This window comes from Empidonax traillii, unplaced genomic scaffold (genome assembly GCF_003031625.1).
Source record: "Empidonax traillii isolate 1590-97213 ecotype Southwest subspecies unplaced genomic scaffold, ASM303162v1 scaffold1389:size274315, whole genome shotgun sequence".
Lineage (NCBI taxonomy): Eukaryota > Metazoa > Chordata > Aves > Passeriformes > Tyrannidae > Empidonax > Empidonax traillii.
In genome coordinates this window covers 239,356-258,421 of record NW_020956582.1, presented here as the reverse complement: position 1 = coordinate 258,421, position 19,066 = coordinate 239,356, and the positions used below count along the sequence as shown (strand labels likewise).

Here is a 19,066-nt window from a genome sequence, read left to right as displayed (position 1 = left end):
GAGTGGGACAGAAACCTCTGGAAGGAGCCGCTGGCTGGGGGCAGGGTGGGGAGGGGGGGGGGGAGGGGGTTTGCCTCTCTACGTAACCACACTTATTTTTATTTTACTTTTGAGTGAGTCTTCCAGGAAAGCCCATTAAAAGCTGGCAGCGAGCGGCTCTGCCGGAGCCGAGCGCCGACCCGACGTGCGATGCCGGAGGTTCGGGAATGACTGATGGGGAGAGGTGTCGGTGGAAAGGAGGGGGGGGGGGAAACAAGGGGGATATTCTCACTCGGCTGAACTTCCTTCCTTTGTGTTCCCTGTTCAAGCCGGGGGAGCCGCGCTTTTTGCAGCCTTCCAAGCTCCCGGTTAATTGTGGGATGATTTCATCCCGGCCCTTTTCTCGTGCCGGAGCCAGTGGCCTGCGTCACGCAGCAGTTGAGTTGGGGCAGATTTTATTTGCATGTGAGTCACTGAGCTTTTCCAGCTGAATGTCACCAACTTGGAATTTTTGTCTGATTTTGTTGTTGTTATTGGTTTGTTGTTTTGTTTTTTTTTTTTTGTCTCTCGGTGTTTTTCCACCGGGCTTTTTCCCTGCCCTTTTGCTGCCTGCGCCCCCCTTCGTCCCTCCCTCCCAAAAAAAAATAGGAAAAGGCTAAATGGGAGTTTGAGTTGGCAGTGGGAGAGGACGGGATTAGGAATGTTCAGGGAGAGAGGGGGGGGGAAAAAGGATGCTTTATGTCGCTGGGAGGGAAGGAGCGGAGCCAAGTCAAATTGAGGGCTCTAATTTGGGAGCGGTGTTATTACAGGTCAGAGGGAGTCAGTTACTGGCTAAATTGGGAGAGCTGTCACATGCCAGGGCTGGAAATGCTGCTCACATGGCTGGGGCACACAGGCTCCCGGACAACCCGGTTGGATTTTGTTGACAACGCTTAAAAAAATAATAATAATAATAAAAAAACGCCAAAACCCTGCTGTATTTTCCCTCAAATGTGGGCTCCGTAGCAGCGTCCCTCTTCCTCCTCTGCCGGCTCATCCCAGCCCTCGCTGCCCTTTGCACAGAGAAGTTTATAAATAGAGCAACTCCTCCATTATGTGCAGCTTCAGTCTCTTTATTTTTATACTGGAATCTGTTCAATGATTAACAGTTTCAGCCATGTGCTGTATATCAATACCTTACATACCCTTCATAACTTATTTTTAGTAGTATTTTTCCCCCCCTTCTAAATCTTTCATCCATTTTAGGCAACACCGTTACGACATTCAGATAATTTTTATATATATATATATGGGGGTTTTTTAGCCTTTGAAGAAACTCATCTGCATTTCAATTGAGCTTTTGCTAAAAGGCATTTTGCAGTTGAAATCAAGAAATCAGAGGAGTGTTTCCTCCCTGCTTGTGGTTGTGCCTGTAGTCTCCTCTCCGAAAAGCTGGGGTGTTTTCATGGATTAGGCTCAAAGAAGAAATACAGAAGTCGTGAGTTTAACTCCTTTGGCTTCCTGCATCCTAGGAGATCCCACTGAAAGTCTGGATTCAAGGCATGTGACCTGTTCCCCAGGTCCCAGATGCGGCAAAACCAGCAGAGTTTTGCTGGGGCTGAGCCCGTGGGCTCCCAGGAGTGTCGGGACTCCCGGAGGGAATCTTCATGCCCCTGTTTAATTGTGGCTTTAATCCCTGCAGGCCCATCCCGCTGCTGTGGGCCCGGCTGCCCCTGCAGGCCAGGCTGAGCTCCTCTGGCTTTGCACAGCAGCCAGCAAAAGCCACTTGACCCAGGGGCTCGTCGGGATATCTTTGTCCCTCGGACCTGGCGCGGCTGCTCTGATATTTCTGTCTCCCCGTTGCCTGCCCGAGGGCTGATGGATTCCCCTCCGCTCCGCTGTCCAGGAGGGATGGGGGTTTGGAGTCCTTTCTGCCACAGTATCCTTCCTCCACCCACCCACGGATGGTGCTCCTGCCTTCTCCTGCTCTGCTGCCCCGCTGGGCAGAGATGAAGGATCACCTCACCTCAGCTTTGATGGGGTTTTTTTTGCACCTCCGTGCTCAGGTGGGACCCTGGCACTATTTCCTGCGCTTCCCAAAGTCCATCCTGCCCTTCTTTGGCTTGGGAGCAGCATGTCTGGGATGCCCAGGAGTCTGTGGGCTCCAGCAGGTAAAGGGGAACCAACACTGCGTGTCCTTGTCTGGGGTCAGGTTGGCTTCGCTCTTCAGGACAGCTCTCACAGGAGGTTGTCTTCCCAACCTCTGTCCTCCTCCTGGCCTCTGGGTGGAAAGCAGGAGGTGGGATCCCATCCTTGCTCACGCCCCACCTGGCTCTGAGCTCTTATTTCTGGCACTGAACCACTTCCCACATTTTCATGACCGAGCACTGAGCAGTCAGACAGAACTTGTTGGATTTTCTCTCTTCTTCACCACTCCCATCAGCGTAGACATCGCTCCACGCCGGCTGGACTGTGGCTTGTGATATCAGTGCAGCAAATTCCTCTTTCCCAAGGTGTTCTCTGTGCCAGTGCTGGCCACGCTGCGCTGGGGAGATGGAACACCATCATTCACGCAGTGTAGGTTCCCTTGGCACCCGTGGGGCTTTTGATAAGGTTTCCCAGCGTGTCATCTTTGCTCTGAGTCAGTGAAACGCTCTCAGCACTGGAAACCTCTGCACTAAATTAAAGTCCTGTTGCTAGGGAGTGTTGTGATAATACAGGGTATTATGATCCATAGCAAAAGTGTGCAACGGTACGGCCTGGAAAACAAATCCATAAAACCTCCCATCGGATGCACAGTGTGAAAATCGAGTGTTCTTCAGCTCGGCATTGAATATGTCATGGAAAAAGACTCCCCGCTCCTTCTGAATTTCCTGAAAGTCTGCTTTGGGCTGCAAAACCGTGGTGGCTGGAGCCAATTTAGAGGAGGAAAAATCCCTGCTCTTGTTGCTGTCTGCAGAAGCTCCTTAATGATTGTGCCATGCGATTCTCCGGTGCTAAAAATACATCTGGGTTTGTACAAACAGCCTGCTAATGACTGGAGCTCTGGCAAGCTCGGGCAGGCGGGAGGGGGGAGGGGGGGAAATAGCGGCAAAAATATGAAAATCTTATTTATTTCTGCTCACAGTGGGACTGGGCTCTTCTGTCCTTGTGGCTCTCAGCGGGAATTAAGGGATGTTTTGGTGAGGGATGTTTTGCCTGGCCAAAATGATGGGGATCTGCTCCCACTGTGAGTTTGCGGATTGGACGGAGGGCGCTGAGCTCCCTGCCCTGCTCTGTCTGCTGGGGAGGGTTCATCAGCCTGTTTGGGGGAGATGGGATGAGGGGATCCCAGGATCACTTCTCAGGAAGCGTTTGTTCGTGGAAGGGGTTGCCCAGGGAGCTGGTGGAGTCCTGGGGGTGTCCAAGGAGTGACTGGATGTGGCGCTGGGCCGTGTGGGGATGGGTCACAGGTTGGACTCAATGATCCCAGAGGTCTTTTCTGACCTAAATGATCCTGTGATCTGTTTGGGGGTTGTCTTTGAGCCTGGGTTCAGTGCTGAAGTTCCCAGTTCCTGCTAACACTTGGTGGGGGTGCTGTTGCTTTGGAGAGCTCGATGGAGAGGGGAGCTGCCAGTGAGAAACAGCTGAACTTGCTGCCCAGGGAGAACTGGCTTGAAGAGGGCAACAACTCGAGTAGGGCCCATGTCTTGTCCCCCACAAGGGGTTTTTTGGGGGAGGAGGTTTGTTTGGGGGTGTTTTTCCCCCAGAAGTTGCTTGCCATATGGTTGCATCTCCTTAGCCTGGCTTTGGGGTTGGAAGAAATGGTTGAAAGAGTTACGCAGGGAAGCTGTGACTGCCCTATCCCTGGAAGTGTTCAAGGCCAGGTTGGACGGGGCTTGGAGCAACCTGGGCTAGTGGAAGTGTCCCTGCCCATGGCAGGGGGTTGGAAGAAGATGGTCTTTGAGGTTCCTTCCAAGCCAAATCATTTTGGGATTCTGTTCTTCAAAAATGAAGTGCCTTCAAGATACCTCAGCAGTGGGTAGTGAAGGGATGCTGGGAGCAGTTGCAGAAAGGTTGTGTCTTTGGGACAGAATTGTTTTTGGTGATTAAATTCTCACTGTTCCATTTAACAAATTAGAGGGACACTGTAGTTAATTTAGAAGGAGCTTTTTTATCTCCGTCACTGAAGTTGGAGAAGATGCTCCTTCCTGAATTCTTCTGTGCTCCTGTCAGTGCTGAATCATAGAATCCCAGAATGGTCTGGGTTGGAAGGGACCTTAAAGATGACCTCATTCCAACCCCCTGCCATGGACAGGGACGCCTTCCATAGACCAGGTTGCTCCCAGCCCCATCCAGCCTGTCCTTAAATCCTTCTCTTTAGCCAGAAATGCTTCACTTTTCATGGCTGTGGCTCTTGCCTTTGTTTTTGCAAGGAACCAGCGCTGTCTGCAGCAGGGACTTCCCCAGCCACCTCATTTTGCTGGACGTGCTGTGCCTATTGCTCCATTTTCCTGGCCTCTCTTCCCTGTATCCCCTCTGCTCCCCTCCCCTCCTGCTCGGAGCTTCCCTGCAGCAGCGGCTCGGGTGGAAAAGGAACACCAGGAAAGCACTTGATGTATTTTTAGCCTCCGAGAGTGTGATGTGTCTGCTGGGAACACGGAGGAGAGCCAGCACCATGTGAACCCAGAGGTTGCAGAGCACCACTGGCAAGTTTTCCATCTAGTGCTGGTGCTCCTTGGCACGGTGACGGAGGCGGGATGCGGGCTGGGATGCGAGCGCTGGAGAAGGGAGATGGGCCACGTGCCTTGGGTGTTGCAAGGCGCAGATTGCTGTCTGTGTGTCCCTCCCCTCCTGGGTGTGATGGACAGAGAGTCCATCTGTCCTTCAGAGAGGTCGTCTGCGCTTAAATCCGAGCAGGAAAACGACCACCCAGGGAGAGGGGAATGCTTGGCCTTTTATATCCTCATCTCCTGAGGAGGCTGGGGGAGCACTGAGCACCTTGGACCTGGAGGTTCCCAGCTGGGTGCTCCAGGAGGAGTACAGAGCCCTGATTCCCACCAGTCGCTGGTTCCAAGCCCTCCTGGTGTGCAGGGCTTGTCTGCAGGTCCTCTGGTTGTTCCCAGCTCCAAGCCAAGGCTTGTTCCAGGGAAAGAGCTTCACCACTGCTTCCCAAATTTCCCCGGAGGTCAGGCTGTTAGACCCGCATGGGGAGGGAGTGACAGCAAAAGGCCGACTGCGAGCTTTTCTTGTCTTTTCCTCTGCAAAATCCCGCGTTATCCGCCGGGCTGAGCGGCTCTGGGGGCCTGTGAGGGAGCTGTTCCCACGATGCAGGGCTGGCCCCTCCCGGCTGCTGCAGCGTGGGGGTCACAGGAGGTGCCAGGCAGCCAGGGGTGCCGGATCCAGCGGGCACGATGGGGTTTGGCACAGCTCCCGCTGCCTTCAGACGCGTGGGATTAGATCCCCCCCCCCCGCCCTGTGCTGAGGTCAGCGCTGGCACAGGCTGAAATTATAAACTCAGTCCTGTTGGGCCGAGCAGGGGGAAGTTGCGGGGGGTTACACAGCACCCTGCAACCTCAGGAACAATTGAGGGGCTTGGAAGCATCGCTGGTGCCTCCTTCCCTGTGTTATTCTTGGTTTTGCATCCGTCTTGGTGACAGGAGGAGCAGGATTCAGGTTGACCAGCACTGCAGAGTCAGCTCGTCCCTCTGCCTCGTGCAGTTGGCAGGTCTGCAACAGCCTTTATCACTGGCATTTCTTTTTTTTTCCTTTTAATTAGCCTCAATAGCAATAACGAGGAGGCACATGCTGGAATTCTGGTAGTTTTGGCCTCTGGTGGAGAGAGGAGGCTGCCAGGTTTAACAGCCGAGGGTATTGATGTGCTCTGGATGGGGTACAGAGAGTTTCCAACGGGGGTTCTCCCTTTGTTTTCCTTAATGCTGGCCTTTTGAGTGGGGCTGATTTACGAAGAGAATGATGTAAATTGGCCCAAACAAAGTATTTGTGACCGGGCTGCTGTGCAGGTGCTAATTACTGCAAATAGGAATTTAAATCCCTTTGGCTGGAAACGCTCTGTGGTTCACCTTCAGTCGAGCTGCTGCAGCTGGAGCCAGGGCAGAGCTGCACATCCACAGCACTGCTGGAGGGAGGATTTGTGTGATGGATTGTGGGGAGCTGGACCATCTCACAGACCAGTAAATCCAGTTGTGGGAAGGCTGGGACTGGCAGCAACCTGCCCTTGGTCGATACACTTGGTGCAAATTCTTCTGCAAATTCAGATTTGTGGGTGAAATATCTTCATTTTTTGCTCTTTTGCTTTAACTTTGCTGCAAACCACCCCTGTGAGGTGAGGTGTGGTCTCTCCACCCCACTCATGAAATCACTGAAGGGTTTGGGTCGTAAGGGACTTTAAGACCACCTAGTTGAGAATCTAAAACCAGATAAATTCAATCTTAAAATGGGTAAATCCAACTGGAAACAAAGGCGAGTGCTTGGGAGCCACTGGAACAAGTGGCTGGTAGACCCGGGGTTGAGGTTTGTCTCTTGGTGGCTGTTCACTGGGAGATGATGCTGAGGCCAAGCTGAGGTGGTTGGGCTGTGGTCCTGTGCAGGGTCAGCTTTCCTGACCCCTTTTTCCCTGGTGGAGGCACCCAGGCAGCTGGAATGGGTGTGAGATCCCCGGGGCTGGCGGGCGATGACCTCAGTCACTGCAGATTTGGGCAGTTTTGGTGGGAGTGCAGCATTTCCCGTGGATATGTGGAAAAGCTGGTGGGCAGTGATGAGCTGCTGGGTCTTTACACAGCAGGAGGAGTCCAAGTGCTGCTTTTTTCTGCCTCTGACAGAAGAAGTGGGTGCCTCCAGGCAGCTCTGCCCATCGCCCGGAGCTGGTGCCGCACTGGTAATCCAGGAAACAGCGAACAATGGGAGCCTCTTCTGGTTGCTGAGGAAGCCTCTTGTAAAACCTTCCTGCAGACCCAGAAATAGCCATCACTTGCTCCGTGGCCACCAGTTTCAGGCTCACTTGAAGCAGGTTCCAGCTGCCTAAGCACCAGCTGGATTTCTGGTTTGCTGTTGGCCACGAAAACCTCGGGGTCGTCCATCCCTGGGAGCGCTTGGTTGCCGTCCAGGAGCAACCCAGTTCCTCCAGTCCCTAATGCTGCAGTTTGTCACTTGGCAAGATCAGGGATCTCAGCCTAAATATCTAGTCCAAACTCCTGGTTTTTCTCCCTGAACACATCTGAGAGTGCAGTTGCTCTCAGCCCAGCTGGGAAGGTGCTTGGAGTGTGCCCTTCAGGTCTGAGCATCTGATTAATGGTTGGACTCAGTGAACTTAGAGGTCTTTTCCAACCTTTAATGGTTCTGTGGTTCTGTCTCTTGGTCATTACTTGCTTGGACAAATTATCTGAATAGGCTTTTGAGAACTTTTTCTGGAAAACTTTGTTAAACTGAAAACAAGGGCATAACAAACCAGTAATTTAAGAGCAAATTGCTGATAAATGGAGCCCTTAAATGCACTGACTTAGCATTGAGGAGCAGTGATACCAAGCCTGCTGTGTGAATGTCCTCTTTGTCACTTGGAAGATCCTTGGGCGATTTTTGAAACCCTCTCAGTGTTAATCAACACTGTTGATTATGAGCTCATAAACTGCACATCATTCATTTTGCCTGCTTTGTCAGAACCCCGGTCAGCATAATCGTGGAATCCTGGGATGGTTTGAGCTGGAGGGGACATTAAAGATCATCCCATTCCAACCCCCTGCCATGGGCAGGGACACCTTCCACTAGCCCAGGTTGCTCTAAGCCCCGTCCAGCCTGGCCTTGGACACTTCCAGAAATCCAAGGGCAGCCATCCTGGTACACCATCAACGGCCTCAGGAGCTCCACGTGCCTCGCTGGTGGTTGAAATAACCCAGCCATCCCTCAGGAAGCAGGTTCAGAGTGAAGGCAGGAAGGTCTCCCATGCAGTGCAGGGTTAGAGGTGGATCCATCGCCACTGGATGTGGATGTGGAGGCAGCCAACAGTTTGCTGGGATCCAGCAGCGATTAAGCAGATTTGTGACGAGACAAATCCCACGAGAGCTTAATAATTTGGCAAACATCACCTCTTTCCCCAGTCAGGAAGCCCCAGTTTTGGGGATAGTGTTGGTCCTATTCATAGCACAAGCACAGGTTTCAGCCTTGGGAGCGGGACCCGGCTATATTTGGAGCTGGATTTATCCACAGGCGCTCTGCACACACATCAGCTGGGCTGTCTACCAGCAAAATCCTGTTGGTTAAATAATCCTGCAGTGGAAAGTTGTTTCACATCCCCCCCCCCTCATTCAGCTTCTCACCCAAGAAAATGTCCCGTAATAAAAGTTGGGATTTTTTTGCTTTGGGGGCACCAGCAACTCCCTTCCCTTCCCAGTACAGGGCTGGGATGGGAGCTGGCCCCTTGCAGTGCTCATGGTCAGTTGTTGTTTTAGCTCAGTTCAGTTCAGTGACAGCAGCAGGCAGGACAGGGATTTGGGGGAGTTTCAAGGCAATTGGGGGGAGTTTCTGACTTTTGGGGCTCTCTCTGGGCTCAGATTTGCCTGTTGCAAATACCAATAGTTGTGACATTCCATAGAGCACCAAAATCCTTGTGATGGGAAGCACCAGGCATTCCTGAAAAAGCAGCACCCAGGGGAACTAATGAGGCTCTGAAGTGATTAGTGTGACCCACCACGGGTATCATGTCAAACCCTGGGATGTGGGACCCCAAAACCAGGACACGTCCTCATCACGGCTGACCCGGAGCGCTTGTTCTGGCAGTAAAGGGTGGGATGTCCCAGATGACCAGCAGGTGAGGAACCGAAACAGGGGCTCCTGTGTTCAGGGAGAGGGTGGAGAGAGGCCTGGGAGGGGTCACCAGCCCCCCTGCCCACAGGCAGCTCCAGCTTTCTCCCTCCTGCACCGCCCTCTCCAGATCCCTCTGTTTTCTGGCAGATGGGATTAAGCCTGACCTTCCGCCCCATCTCGGAGAGAGCCAAACCTCTTTCGGATCTAATTATTTTCCATTTTGGTCTAATTGTGCACATCCTGCTGCTGGCTGAGAGGGAGAGCAGCTCCTGCCCAGGCTGGGGCAGGGAGGAGCACCCCGTCCCTCAGCAGCCACGGGCTTTTGGGTCAGTGCTCCATCTTTTGGGGTTGTGGTTTAAACCCCCAAATCTCTTAGAGGTCCAAGACAATGTTCCAAGGAAGCAGCTCTGGCACCATCCTGTGTTTTTCCAGTGGTGACCTTCACGCTCAGCCCTCTCCCGTGCAAGGAAAAGGAGTCCAGCCATGGCCACCTGCCTCCCCCATCCTCCTCCTCCTCCTCCTCCTGCTCTCCTGCACCCAGTTCACACCAGGCTCTGCTTCCTCTGCCTGTGTTTGGCTCCTCCGTACAAGTGGCACTGATTTCTTTGAGCAGTGCACTGCAGGCCTGTTTTTAATGATCTTTGATTTCTCGGTGTATCCCAGCTGGTGCCAGGGTTGGGTTTGGCCGTGCCAGCCTGGAAGCGCTGCCAGACCACCCCGGTGGGGTGATAAGGGGATGGGTGACATCCCTCCCTGCAGCAGGGTGGGAGAAAATAGGACGCATTTTCAACCCACCCACTGGCCAAGAGAGAGAGAGGGTGCAGATAAATCAAGTTAATCCCAGCAGGAAGCATTGCCTGTAGCACTGGCACCTGCACATGGAAAATATGGAGGCGCTCTGGGGGACCTTGAGTCCCACTACACTGTGTGTTTTACAGCTTCTCTCAGGCTGAGCTTTGCTTTCCCGAATCCCTTTTTTTTTTCCCCACCAGAACAAACTCACAGCGTTCCCACGGGCACGGGGAGCGCACCCAGAGTAGCAAAAAGTCACTTCTGCTGCAGCAAAGCAGCTCCTTCTCCCCCAGAGCTGTGCCACGTCGTGTCCCGTGCTCCTGTCGGCACGAGACGTCCCGGGCACGCCGTCGGCTGGCTCGGGAAGCGGCTCTGGAGGAGGGGTAAGGTCTGTGGAGAAGTGAATACCACTGCAGAAAGTTCCAGTGAGAGCTGCTGGTGTTTCCAGCAAGCCATCTAGTGGCTTCCTGTTAAAGTGGTTGCACACCTTGGAGCTGGGAAGGCGAAGCTGGAGGGGTGAGCGCTGCTCGGCACCGCTGTTGTTCCCGGGGACTGACCTGCAGGGTTTGGTCCTAATTGGGAAAAGGCCCTACTGTAAGAGCCCCCTTCTGGGTCAGGGGGTGCTGGGGGGGATGGGAGGGGTGGGTCAGCTGCTGGCCGGCAGCATGGGTCGTATGGAGTCACAGAACCGTGGAATATCCTGAGCTGGGAGTTGACAAGGGTCATCAAATTGAACTCCTGGGTCTTCCCAAGAGCAACCCTGAACCCAGGGAAGTGGTCACACCACCAAACCTGCCAGAGCTCGAGGAGTGTTTGGACAAGGCTCTCAGGCACATGGTGGGATTGATCCTTGGGGGTGTCCTGTGCAGGGCCAGGAGTTGGACTCAGTGATCCTTGTGGGTCCCCTCCAACTTGGGATATTCTGCGATGTGTGATCCTGCAGGTGGACACCCATTTCACTGGTGTGGGTCCAAGTACCCTGTCTCAAAACCATGTGGAGTATTTAGGGATAATCAGGGATTCAGAGCAGCTTCCCACACAGAATGGATAGGAGACAGCAGGCAGGGAGGGAGAACGTAAAGTTTTGGAGGGTTTTTTTATTAATGTGAGCGCTCAGCATGTCACTTGGTGCAGTTTTGGGCAGTGGGTTTAAAGCAAGCAGAGGGAGATGGTTCAGGTGTGGTATCCTTAGGCACAGCCTGCTGCAGGGGCTGAGAGGCTGAAAGGGTTTGGTCGGCACTGGAACAAGAGACTGTCCTGGGGCTGGGCAGTGTCAGTCAGGTGGGCTGGGTAGATCCTGAATTATCCTTGGTTGGGAGTTTGTATAAGAGATCTTCAGAAGAACCTCTGGTGACGGAGATTTCACGGTGTCGCATAGGCCATCCTACCCCGTGGAAGGCAATTCCAGCTTCGTGTGACTGTCTATACCTGCACACTGAGCACATTTATCACATCACCCCCATCACTGATGACGTGCTGGGTGGTGTCTCCTTGCTGGGCACATCCTCCCAGTCTGACGGTGAATCACCGCCACCGGCTCCCTCCCTGTGGTTTTTGGGATGAGTTGTGTGCCCGCATCAGAGCAGTTTCTCTCTGCTGTGCTGCTGAGGGAGCCGTGTGTGGCAGCACCTAATGAATATCAAGATGTAGAGCTCAGCCTGCTCCCCCAGCCATTCACAGGCCGGTTGCTGTGTCGCAGAAGGAAATTAAATTGTTCCTGACAAATCGGTGTCGGCAGTCACTTATCATCTTGTTATCTTCTAAGTGCTTACAAATAGGTTGTTTCATTATTTGTTCCATCAGTTTTCCAGGAGTTCGAGTTAAGTGACCAGTTTGTAATTCCCTGGCTTTTTTCCTTCTGCATATTTTTTAGAGTTAAACCCTGTGTTTGCCTTTTTTTTGTCTGGTCTTCTAAGGCCTCTTCTCTCTGCTGTGAGCTAAGAGAGGAACAAGAGCTCTGGGGCTGCTTCAGCTGAGCCCTTCCCTCCCTACCTTTGGGGCTGGTGGATGGACCAGCGCCCTGGCTGGGTGATTGCTTTCCTGCTGGGATGCTTCTTCCCTTCTCCCTCCGTGGCTCTAACCTGTGTTATCTCGTTTGAATCTTGACCTTTTCCATTTTCCAGCGAGTACTTCTGAAAGGGTGGCTTTATCCACCAAGTGCTTCTGTCTAGTCTTTTCTGTAATCTGCAGCAATATGGAAAAAACTTGGGCCAAATCATGACTGCTGTTAGGATGACAGCAGTGGAGTTGTGTGGCCATAGAGCTGAGTGTAGTTTGGCTATTTTAGTGATTTTCAGGAGCATTTGGGTAAATTGGGGCATCCATTGGTGCACACTTTGCCATGACCGTGGTTTTTGGAGCGTGGTAACCCCCCCCTCCAAAAACATGCAGACATCCTTTTGGATGCAGAAATCCCATGTGTTCAATTCACCCTGCCACGCTCTGTTTATATCTTAATTAGCTCAGTTTGCCAATCTCTCAATTATCTCCCTTTCTTCTCCCCCCCTCCCCATTCCTCCAACAGGAATCATCAACCAGTGGCAACAGGAATCCAAGGACAAAGTGATTTCCCTCTTGCTAACCCACCTGCCTTTACTGAAGCCCGGCAACATCGAGGCGAAGGTGGAGTACATGAAGCTCCTGCCCAAAATCCTGGCGCACTCGATCGAGCACAACCAGCACATCGAGGAGAGCAGGCAGCTGCTGTCCTACGCCCTGATCCACCCCGCCACCTCCCTGGAGGACAGGAGCGCCCTGGCCATGTGGCTCAACCACCTGGAGGACCGCACGTCGGGGGGGAGCTTCGGCGGGCAGGGCCGGGGCCGCTCGGACTCGCTGGACTACGGGCAGGCTCACTACTATCACCAAAGACAGAACTCCGACGACAAGCTCAACGGGTGGCAGAACTCTCGGGACTCGGGGATAAGCGTCAGCGCTTCCAGCTGGCAGGACAAAAACCTGGCGTGCGAGAACGGCCACCTGCCCCTCTACTCCTCCTCCTCCGTCCCCACCACCATCAACACCATCGGCACTAGCACAAGCACCAGTGAGTACCCAACGCCCCCCCCCCCCGCCACCATCCCGCTAGGAATTGCTGCTTTGCCGTGGTCAGCTGGGGGGCTGAGCTCATGTGGGCCACAGGAAACTCCCCCTTTTATTTTATTTTTTTTTCCTTTTTCTGTTTCCTCACCTGCTTTTTTTATTTCCTGCTCGCCTTGTTGTTTTGTTGGGTTTTTTTTTTTTTCTCTGTAGCCCTGTGGGATTTTAAAGACTCAGGAGATGGAGTGGAGAGAAAAACAGCCAAGCTGTAAGAGCAAAAAAATGTGTGTTATTGAAGGGAACCCCTTGTATTTCGTGTAGCTCCGTGTAGATTTGCAGTTCACGTTTCAGGAGTTCCTAAAGCAAGCAGGGAGCTGATGCCTCGTGTCCAAAAGCGAGTTGGGGGACTTGAGGCAAGTCCAAAAGTGCACGGGGACTTAACTGGGAGGAAATGGGATCAGGACCACGAATGCAGGGATAATTTTTGGGAGCAGGGCTGGAATCTGCCATCTTCAGGGTATGTGAAAACACTCACTTGGATCTGCAGCACAAAGAGGTTTATCAGTGGTATTGTGTGAGGATGTAGCGCAGCTCTGACTGGTTTTTGAAGAGCCATCCTTGGGAGAGGAGGAGCAAAGCATCCTCTCAGCAGGAGTCAGGAGCTCCTCTGGCCACCACTCCCTCTGGAGAGCTGTGGTCACCCCCAGAGTCACTGTGGTCACTGTGCCCCCTCACTGTCGCTTGGGTGACTGCCACCACCTCACCTTCAGGGCTGGGACATCCTCCTTCCCTTTGGGATGTTCAGAAGGTCTCTGTCCGAGATGCTCTCTCGGCATCTCCCCGGATATCAGGGATGTAGAGAGCACTTCGGGAAGAGGCTTCCTGTGGCGAGGGCGCTGGTTTCTCTATCAGCGTGTGGAAAGCCACAATTAAAGAGCTGAAAGCTTTGAAATGGTCACTTAAGGCTTCTGGGTTTTCTCCTCTCCTGTAACAGCTGCTTTTTTTTAAAGTGGTGTTCCAAATCCACAGCTCTGGGTTTATTACTCTAGCACCCTGCTCCCTGCCTCTCCAGTGTCCATCCTTGCAGGCATGTGGGGATGTAGCAGAAGGGTCTCAGCTTCTCCACGGACTCAGAACATCCTGCCCATCCCATCCCCATCTGCTGCTGCTGCTGCTGTGGGATTGGGAGATGTTCAGCTCCTCCAGGAGCTGCAGGGAGACCGAGCCACATGGGAAGGGCTTAACGAGGATGCAGGGTGAAAAGTACCGTGAATGGATTTGCACTTGGTCTGTTCAACCTCTCCAGGGATTATATTCTGGGGGCAGTTTCCATGCAGTTTCCAGGGTGGTAGTGGGAGAAGACGGCTTCAGATTGGGATCTGGTTCCTCACGTCAGGATCTGGACGCAGGGAGGTCTGGTGGGTGCAGCAGGTTAATTAATCACTGACAGTGGCTGGAGCTCTTCTGCAAGATGCTTTATGTCTGAAGGGCACTTTCCAAACCCCCCTGGTGTTTCTCTGAGCCCCTCTGTGCTCAGACCTGGCTCTCAGCAAGAAGCAGTGCTCCACCTCTTGCCCAAGTACCGGCACAAGATGCCAAAACTGAGGCAGCGGCCGAATTACTCAGCAGTGCCTGAGCTGCTGCACTGCTGTGGTTGTCCCTAAATTCCCCCAAAACGAGGTGTGTGCAGCAGTGCTGGGACAGGAGCACCTGTGGATCTGCCAGTGGCCCTGCACTTTGCCTGGTCTTGTGCTTGACGAGCGCGTCCCTCCTCCTCCTCTGCCGCTCCCTTGGCCGCGGCGTCCCCTGCTAGCCGTGGTTTAGTCCCGTGTGTGAAGCTGTTGGAACTCCTGCAGGTGTATTTTGGAGGCACCACATTCAGGTAACCCCTGGGCTGAGCTGGAGGTGACCCAACCACACTTCACGTGTGAGTTCATAAACTTCCTTAACATAATATTTGCTCGGACGCAAGCACGACAAGTCCACAGATAGGTGCTAAAAAAATAAACACGGCTCCCAGCCTTTGTCCCAGCCCCTCGACTCAATCAATACCTCTATTAATCTTTTATTCCAAAGCAAAGCCCTCAGATCCTTACTGTTTGGTTAGGTTTTACTGTTGTTGTGAGTTTTAAATTCTCCCTCTTACTCGAAGGTGTTTGTCTGGGCAGGGGTTTAATCCAGCAACAACCCTGCAGGGCACAGCCTTCCCAGTCCTGTCCCTACAAAGGCACTGCCTGTTCCTGATGCCAGAATGGGGAAAAGACTTTCCCAGAGGAATAACGTGGTGATCTTGCCTAAGATAACTTCCTTTGGTGTTGTGGCATAATTAGGTGTCACACTGTCGTGGCACAGGGGTTAAATACGGGTGGGGAAGGTCATGTGACAGTTTGCTTTGGGGTTGTCCTTAAGTTTGACTGGACCTAGACCCAGGCTTTGAGGTTTGGTTCAGGAATGGTTCGTCTCCAGCTCTAGCAGGGATTGGCCAAGGCTTGAGGAGATGTTGCTGGAGCTCTCCAGCCTTTACAGGGCAAGCCTGGAGTGCTCTGAGGGAGTCACGCTGGATTTACCACAGTAATGGTTATCCCAGAGTGGGACCAGCATCCTGAGTGATGAGTCTGGGTCTGGAGTGGTCTGAGGATATGAACTCACCCAAGAAGATGGAAGTTTGCCCAGGGAAGTTGGGGTTACCCCATCCTTGGAAGTGCTCGAGGCCAGGTTGGACGGGGCTTGGAGCAACCTGGTCCAGTGGAAGGTGTCCCTGCCCATGGCAGGGGTTGGAACGAGAGGAGCTTTAAGGTCCCTTCCAACCCAAACCATTCTGTGATGTTCATGTGCTCCTCCCCACCCACTGCATCTCCCTCGCTGCTTTCTCAGCCTGCCCTGCAGAGCTTGAGCTGCCACTTCAAGCCAAGCTTTGGTGTGCCAGGAGTAAAGGCAGCCTTGGCTGGGGTTGGGAGGGAAGGTGGGCAGGAGGCCAGAGCTGCTCCAGCACAGTGGGTTGGGGTGAAACCCGGAATCCCGACTGTGCAGCCGGGTCAGGTGATGGTTGCAAAACCTTGGGATTGCACAACGTCCTTGCATTGGACACAGGGCCTGGGAACTCCAAAGGACACAGGAAAGCAGCTGACTTTCAAAAGGTGCCAGCAGCTCCTCGCGTGGGGGCTCTGGCTCCTTCCCTACCCCTGAGGTAAATGATTCCACCTGAGTGTGTTCCAGTGGCGTGGCAGGGCTTGGTGGACAAATGGAAGCCCACCATAGCTTTGGCCCTGTGTTTTCCACCCTGTTGGAAGGGAATCTGTTCCGAGGCAAAGGAGGGTCTGTTGTTAGATAAGCTGAGAAGGGGGAGAGCAGGTACACATTCAGACCATAAAGTGACGGGGCAGTGATGGATAGATACAGCCAGAGACCCTGCTGGGAAATGTCCTGCAGAGCAGGAATCCCAGCTCTTGGGACTGTGTTCACACAGAAGGGATGTTGCAAACTCTTTGGTGTTTCAGTGTCGCTGTGGTGCCTGGATTCCCCTGTGAGGGAACAGAGGGGACCAACCAAGCTGTTTGCCAGCCTGGAGCCACCCTCGTGCTCCTGCACAAACGGGAAAGGTGCCGGGTGCTCAGGCCTGCTACACCCTTCCCATGGGAACCTCTGCCAGAAAACTGGTGTTTGTCTGCAAGGAGAGAGAGAAGGACAACAAGCAGGGCAGGGGAGGAGAAATGCTCACCTCTACAACCTCCTTGTCCTGAAAGAGGAAAGTCTCGATCTTGTCCTGGAACTGAAGAGAAGGGTTCCTTCCATGCACCCCAGCCCAGGCTCCAGCTGCCAGAGGGGCAGGCTTAGATGGGATATAAAGAAATTCCTCCCTGTGAGGGTGGGCAGGCCCTGGCACAGGTTGCCCAGAGAAGCTGTGGCTGCCCCTGGATCCCTGGAAGTGTCCAAGGCCAGGTTGGACGGGGCTTGGAGCAACCTGTGCTGGTGGAAGGTGTCCCTGCCCATGGCAGGGGGTGGGACTAAACGATCCCTAAGGTGCCTTCCAACCCAAACCACTCTGTGTTTCAGTGACCCTGCCCTGCAGGCAGACCTGCAGCTGCTGGCCTGTGTGTCAGCACCCATGTGCATGGCATGGCCTGCTGGATTGGCCAACATTCGCCGCAGTTACGGACTCCCCAGTGGGAGAGCAGATGAAGAAGATGGTGGAGTTCTCCCCTAGTCATCAGGGAGCTGAGGTGGAACAAACCACATCAAGAAAGCGACTCCCATGAATGGAGTGTGGGTTTCCTGACTCTTCCTCCCCCTGCACTGTTGTGCAGCTGAGTTTGAGAACGGGATAACTGCAGTTTTTTAACCCACAGGACCACCCTGGTCTGTGTTGGGTTGATGGGCAGCTTGCAAGTCACTCTCCTCTGTGTAGATTTGCAACAGCACCTGGAGTGAGGGGATTGTGTGTCCTCAGCCTGTGTTTGCCTTCCACAGGGTGACACATTTCCTCCTGTGCAAACTTAGCAAAACGTGCCCTGTCAACGTGGAAAACTCTTAATGAGGCTACAACAGTGACCCAGACAAATGTCCTGTTCCTGCCAGGGGTGGATTAGCTTTGCACTCGGGAATTACCTTCAGAAACTCGTTCCTCGCTTGGCTGTGCTGAGATTTGGCACCCTGGCACTCATCCTGCCAGCCAGGAACACCCCTCATGTGTGCTTTCCTTCTCTCCTGCTGATAGACTGACCGAGAGGAGCTCGTTGGCCCTGTAATAAACACTTGAGCTTTCCAGCGGTGGCAGACGAGGGCATTTGTTGTCTTGCTCATGCCCTCTAGTGTCGCTCATAACCATCAGAGAGCACTTCCAGAAGTCACCCACTTTTCCAGGGTCCCAGCGCTACAAAATCCTCCAAATTCTGTAGCTTAAAAATCAGAGTTCTTGCACGGGAAGGTGAGGTGTGAGCAGAGTTGTTTTCTTAAAGCCACGGACATAAATGCAGCAGCAAACAGGACTGTGGGCCAGGTGGTGGAGGACAAGAGTGGTGGCCTTTGGGGTGTCAGCAGTGCTGGGGAGGATTTCCTACTGCTGTTGAGTGTGTTTTATAGCCAACTTTGCTTCCTGCTGCTGAGGCTGCTCCATTTGCCACGTCCCTCACCCTCTGGGTGGCAGGGAGGTGTCCAAACTCAAACCAGAGCAATCTGTGAGCTGCTCTGCTGGGCAGGATGATTTTAGTTGATGGACCAGCCGTGTGTGCTCATCCCACCCCAGGACCAGGTCAGCTCCCAAGGTGGTTGTTGGCTGGTTGGGTGCAGGGAGGGAGGTTGCTCCCCCTCTTCCCAGGTGTGTGGGATCTGGGAGTGCAGCATCAAGATACGGGCTGGGAAAATTAGTTTGTCTGAATGGAAGGGGTCAGGGCAGCCCCATCGTACAGTCCTTGTTACTACAAGAGATAGGACAGGAGGAAATGGCCTCAGTTGTGCCAGGGCAGGTTCAGGTTGGGTGTTAGGAACAATTTCTTCACCTAAAAGGTCAAGCACTGGAACTGGCTGCCCAGAGCAGTGGTGGAGTCCCCATCCCTGGAGGGACTTAAATAAACATGTGGACGTGGCACTTGAAGACATGGCTTAGTGGTGGCTTGGCCGTGCTGAGGGAATGGTTGGACACCATCTTAGAGAGCCTTTCCAACCTCAGTGATTCCATTGCTCTCAAGGGATCAGGGTGAAGATGTTTGGAAGACATTTTGGGCAGGAAATCCTTCTATCCCTGCCAGCATCTGTGTTGCCTTGCTCAGTTTTTCCTGACCCGGTGTTTTGATTTACTCTTGTACTTGAGCAACAGTCAGAACCTGTTCTAACCTTGACACTTCAGATTAGCTGCCTCAGCCCATTTGGATCCTCCTTTGAGCCTGTTTTGGCACTTTCCTCTCACCTCTTTGTCCCTGAAGGATCTCTTTCCTCACTGTGTCTTTGGTTGACCAACAAAGGTCAGTGTGATGCTGAGGTCCCACCTTCAGTCGTCTCCACGGGGTTCCTTGACTGACATCGAAGCTAATCAGCCTACCTGTCACCTTCCTGACATCACACTCTGCACTGGAAGGGAAAAAAAGACAGGATTCACAGGGTGACTTGGGTAACCAGTCAGCCCTTGATGAACACCTGGCTCAGGACATCTGGGAGGTTGGTTCTCCTGCTCTGTTCAGCTGGGACCTGCAGTTCTGTGGTGGCTTTGCTGATACAGATGCCCAACCATGCAGCTGTGGGGCATCCCACAGCTTGTGGGCATCTTACCAGCAGCTGTTGCCTCTGGGAGGATGTGGATGGTTCTGGGGGGATGCAGATGGCTCTGGGGGGATGTGGATGGCCCTGGATGGATGTGGATGGCTCTAGTTGGATGTGGATGGTTCTGGATGGATGTGGATGGCTCTAGTTGGATGTGGATGGTTCTGGATGGATGTGGATGGCTCTGGGGGGATGTGGATGGCCCTGGATGGATGTGGATGGCTCT

General features: G+C 53.3%; 1 protein-coding gene across 1 annotated transcript in view; it reads left to right on the top strand.

The window, feature by feature from the left end:
* SAMD4A (sterile alpha motif domain containing 4A) overlaps positions 1-19,066 on the top strand; it is a 49,244-nt gene that overhangs the window by 1,897 nt on the left and 28,281 nt on the right. The window contains exons 2-3 of the mRNA XM_027906984.1: positions 9,469-9,477; positions 12,074-12,595. Coding sequence (XP_027762785.1) covers positions 9,469-9,477; positions 12,074-12,595 — 531 coding nt within the window. The remainder of the gene's footprint in view (positions 1-9,468; positions 9,478-12,073; positions 12,596-19,066) is intronic.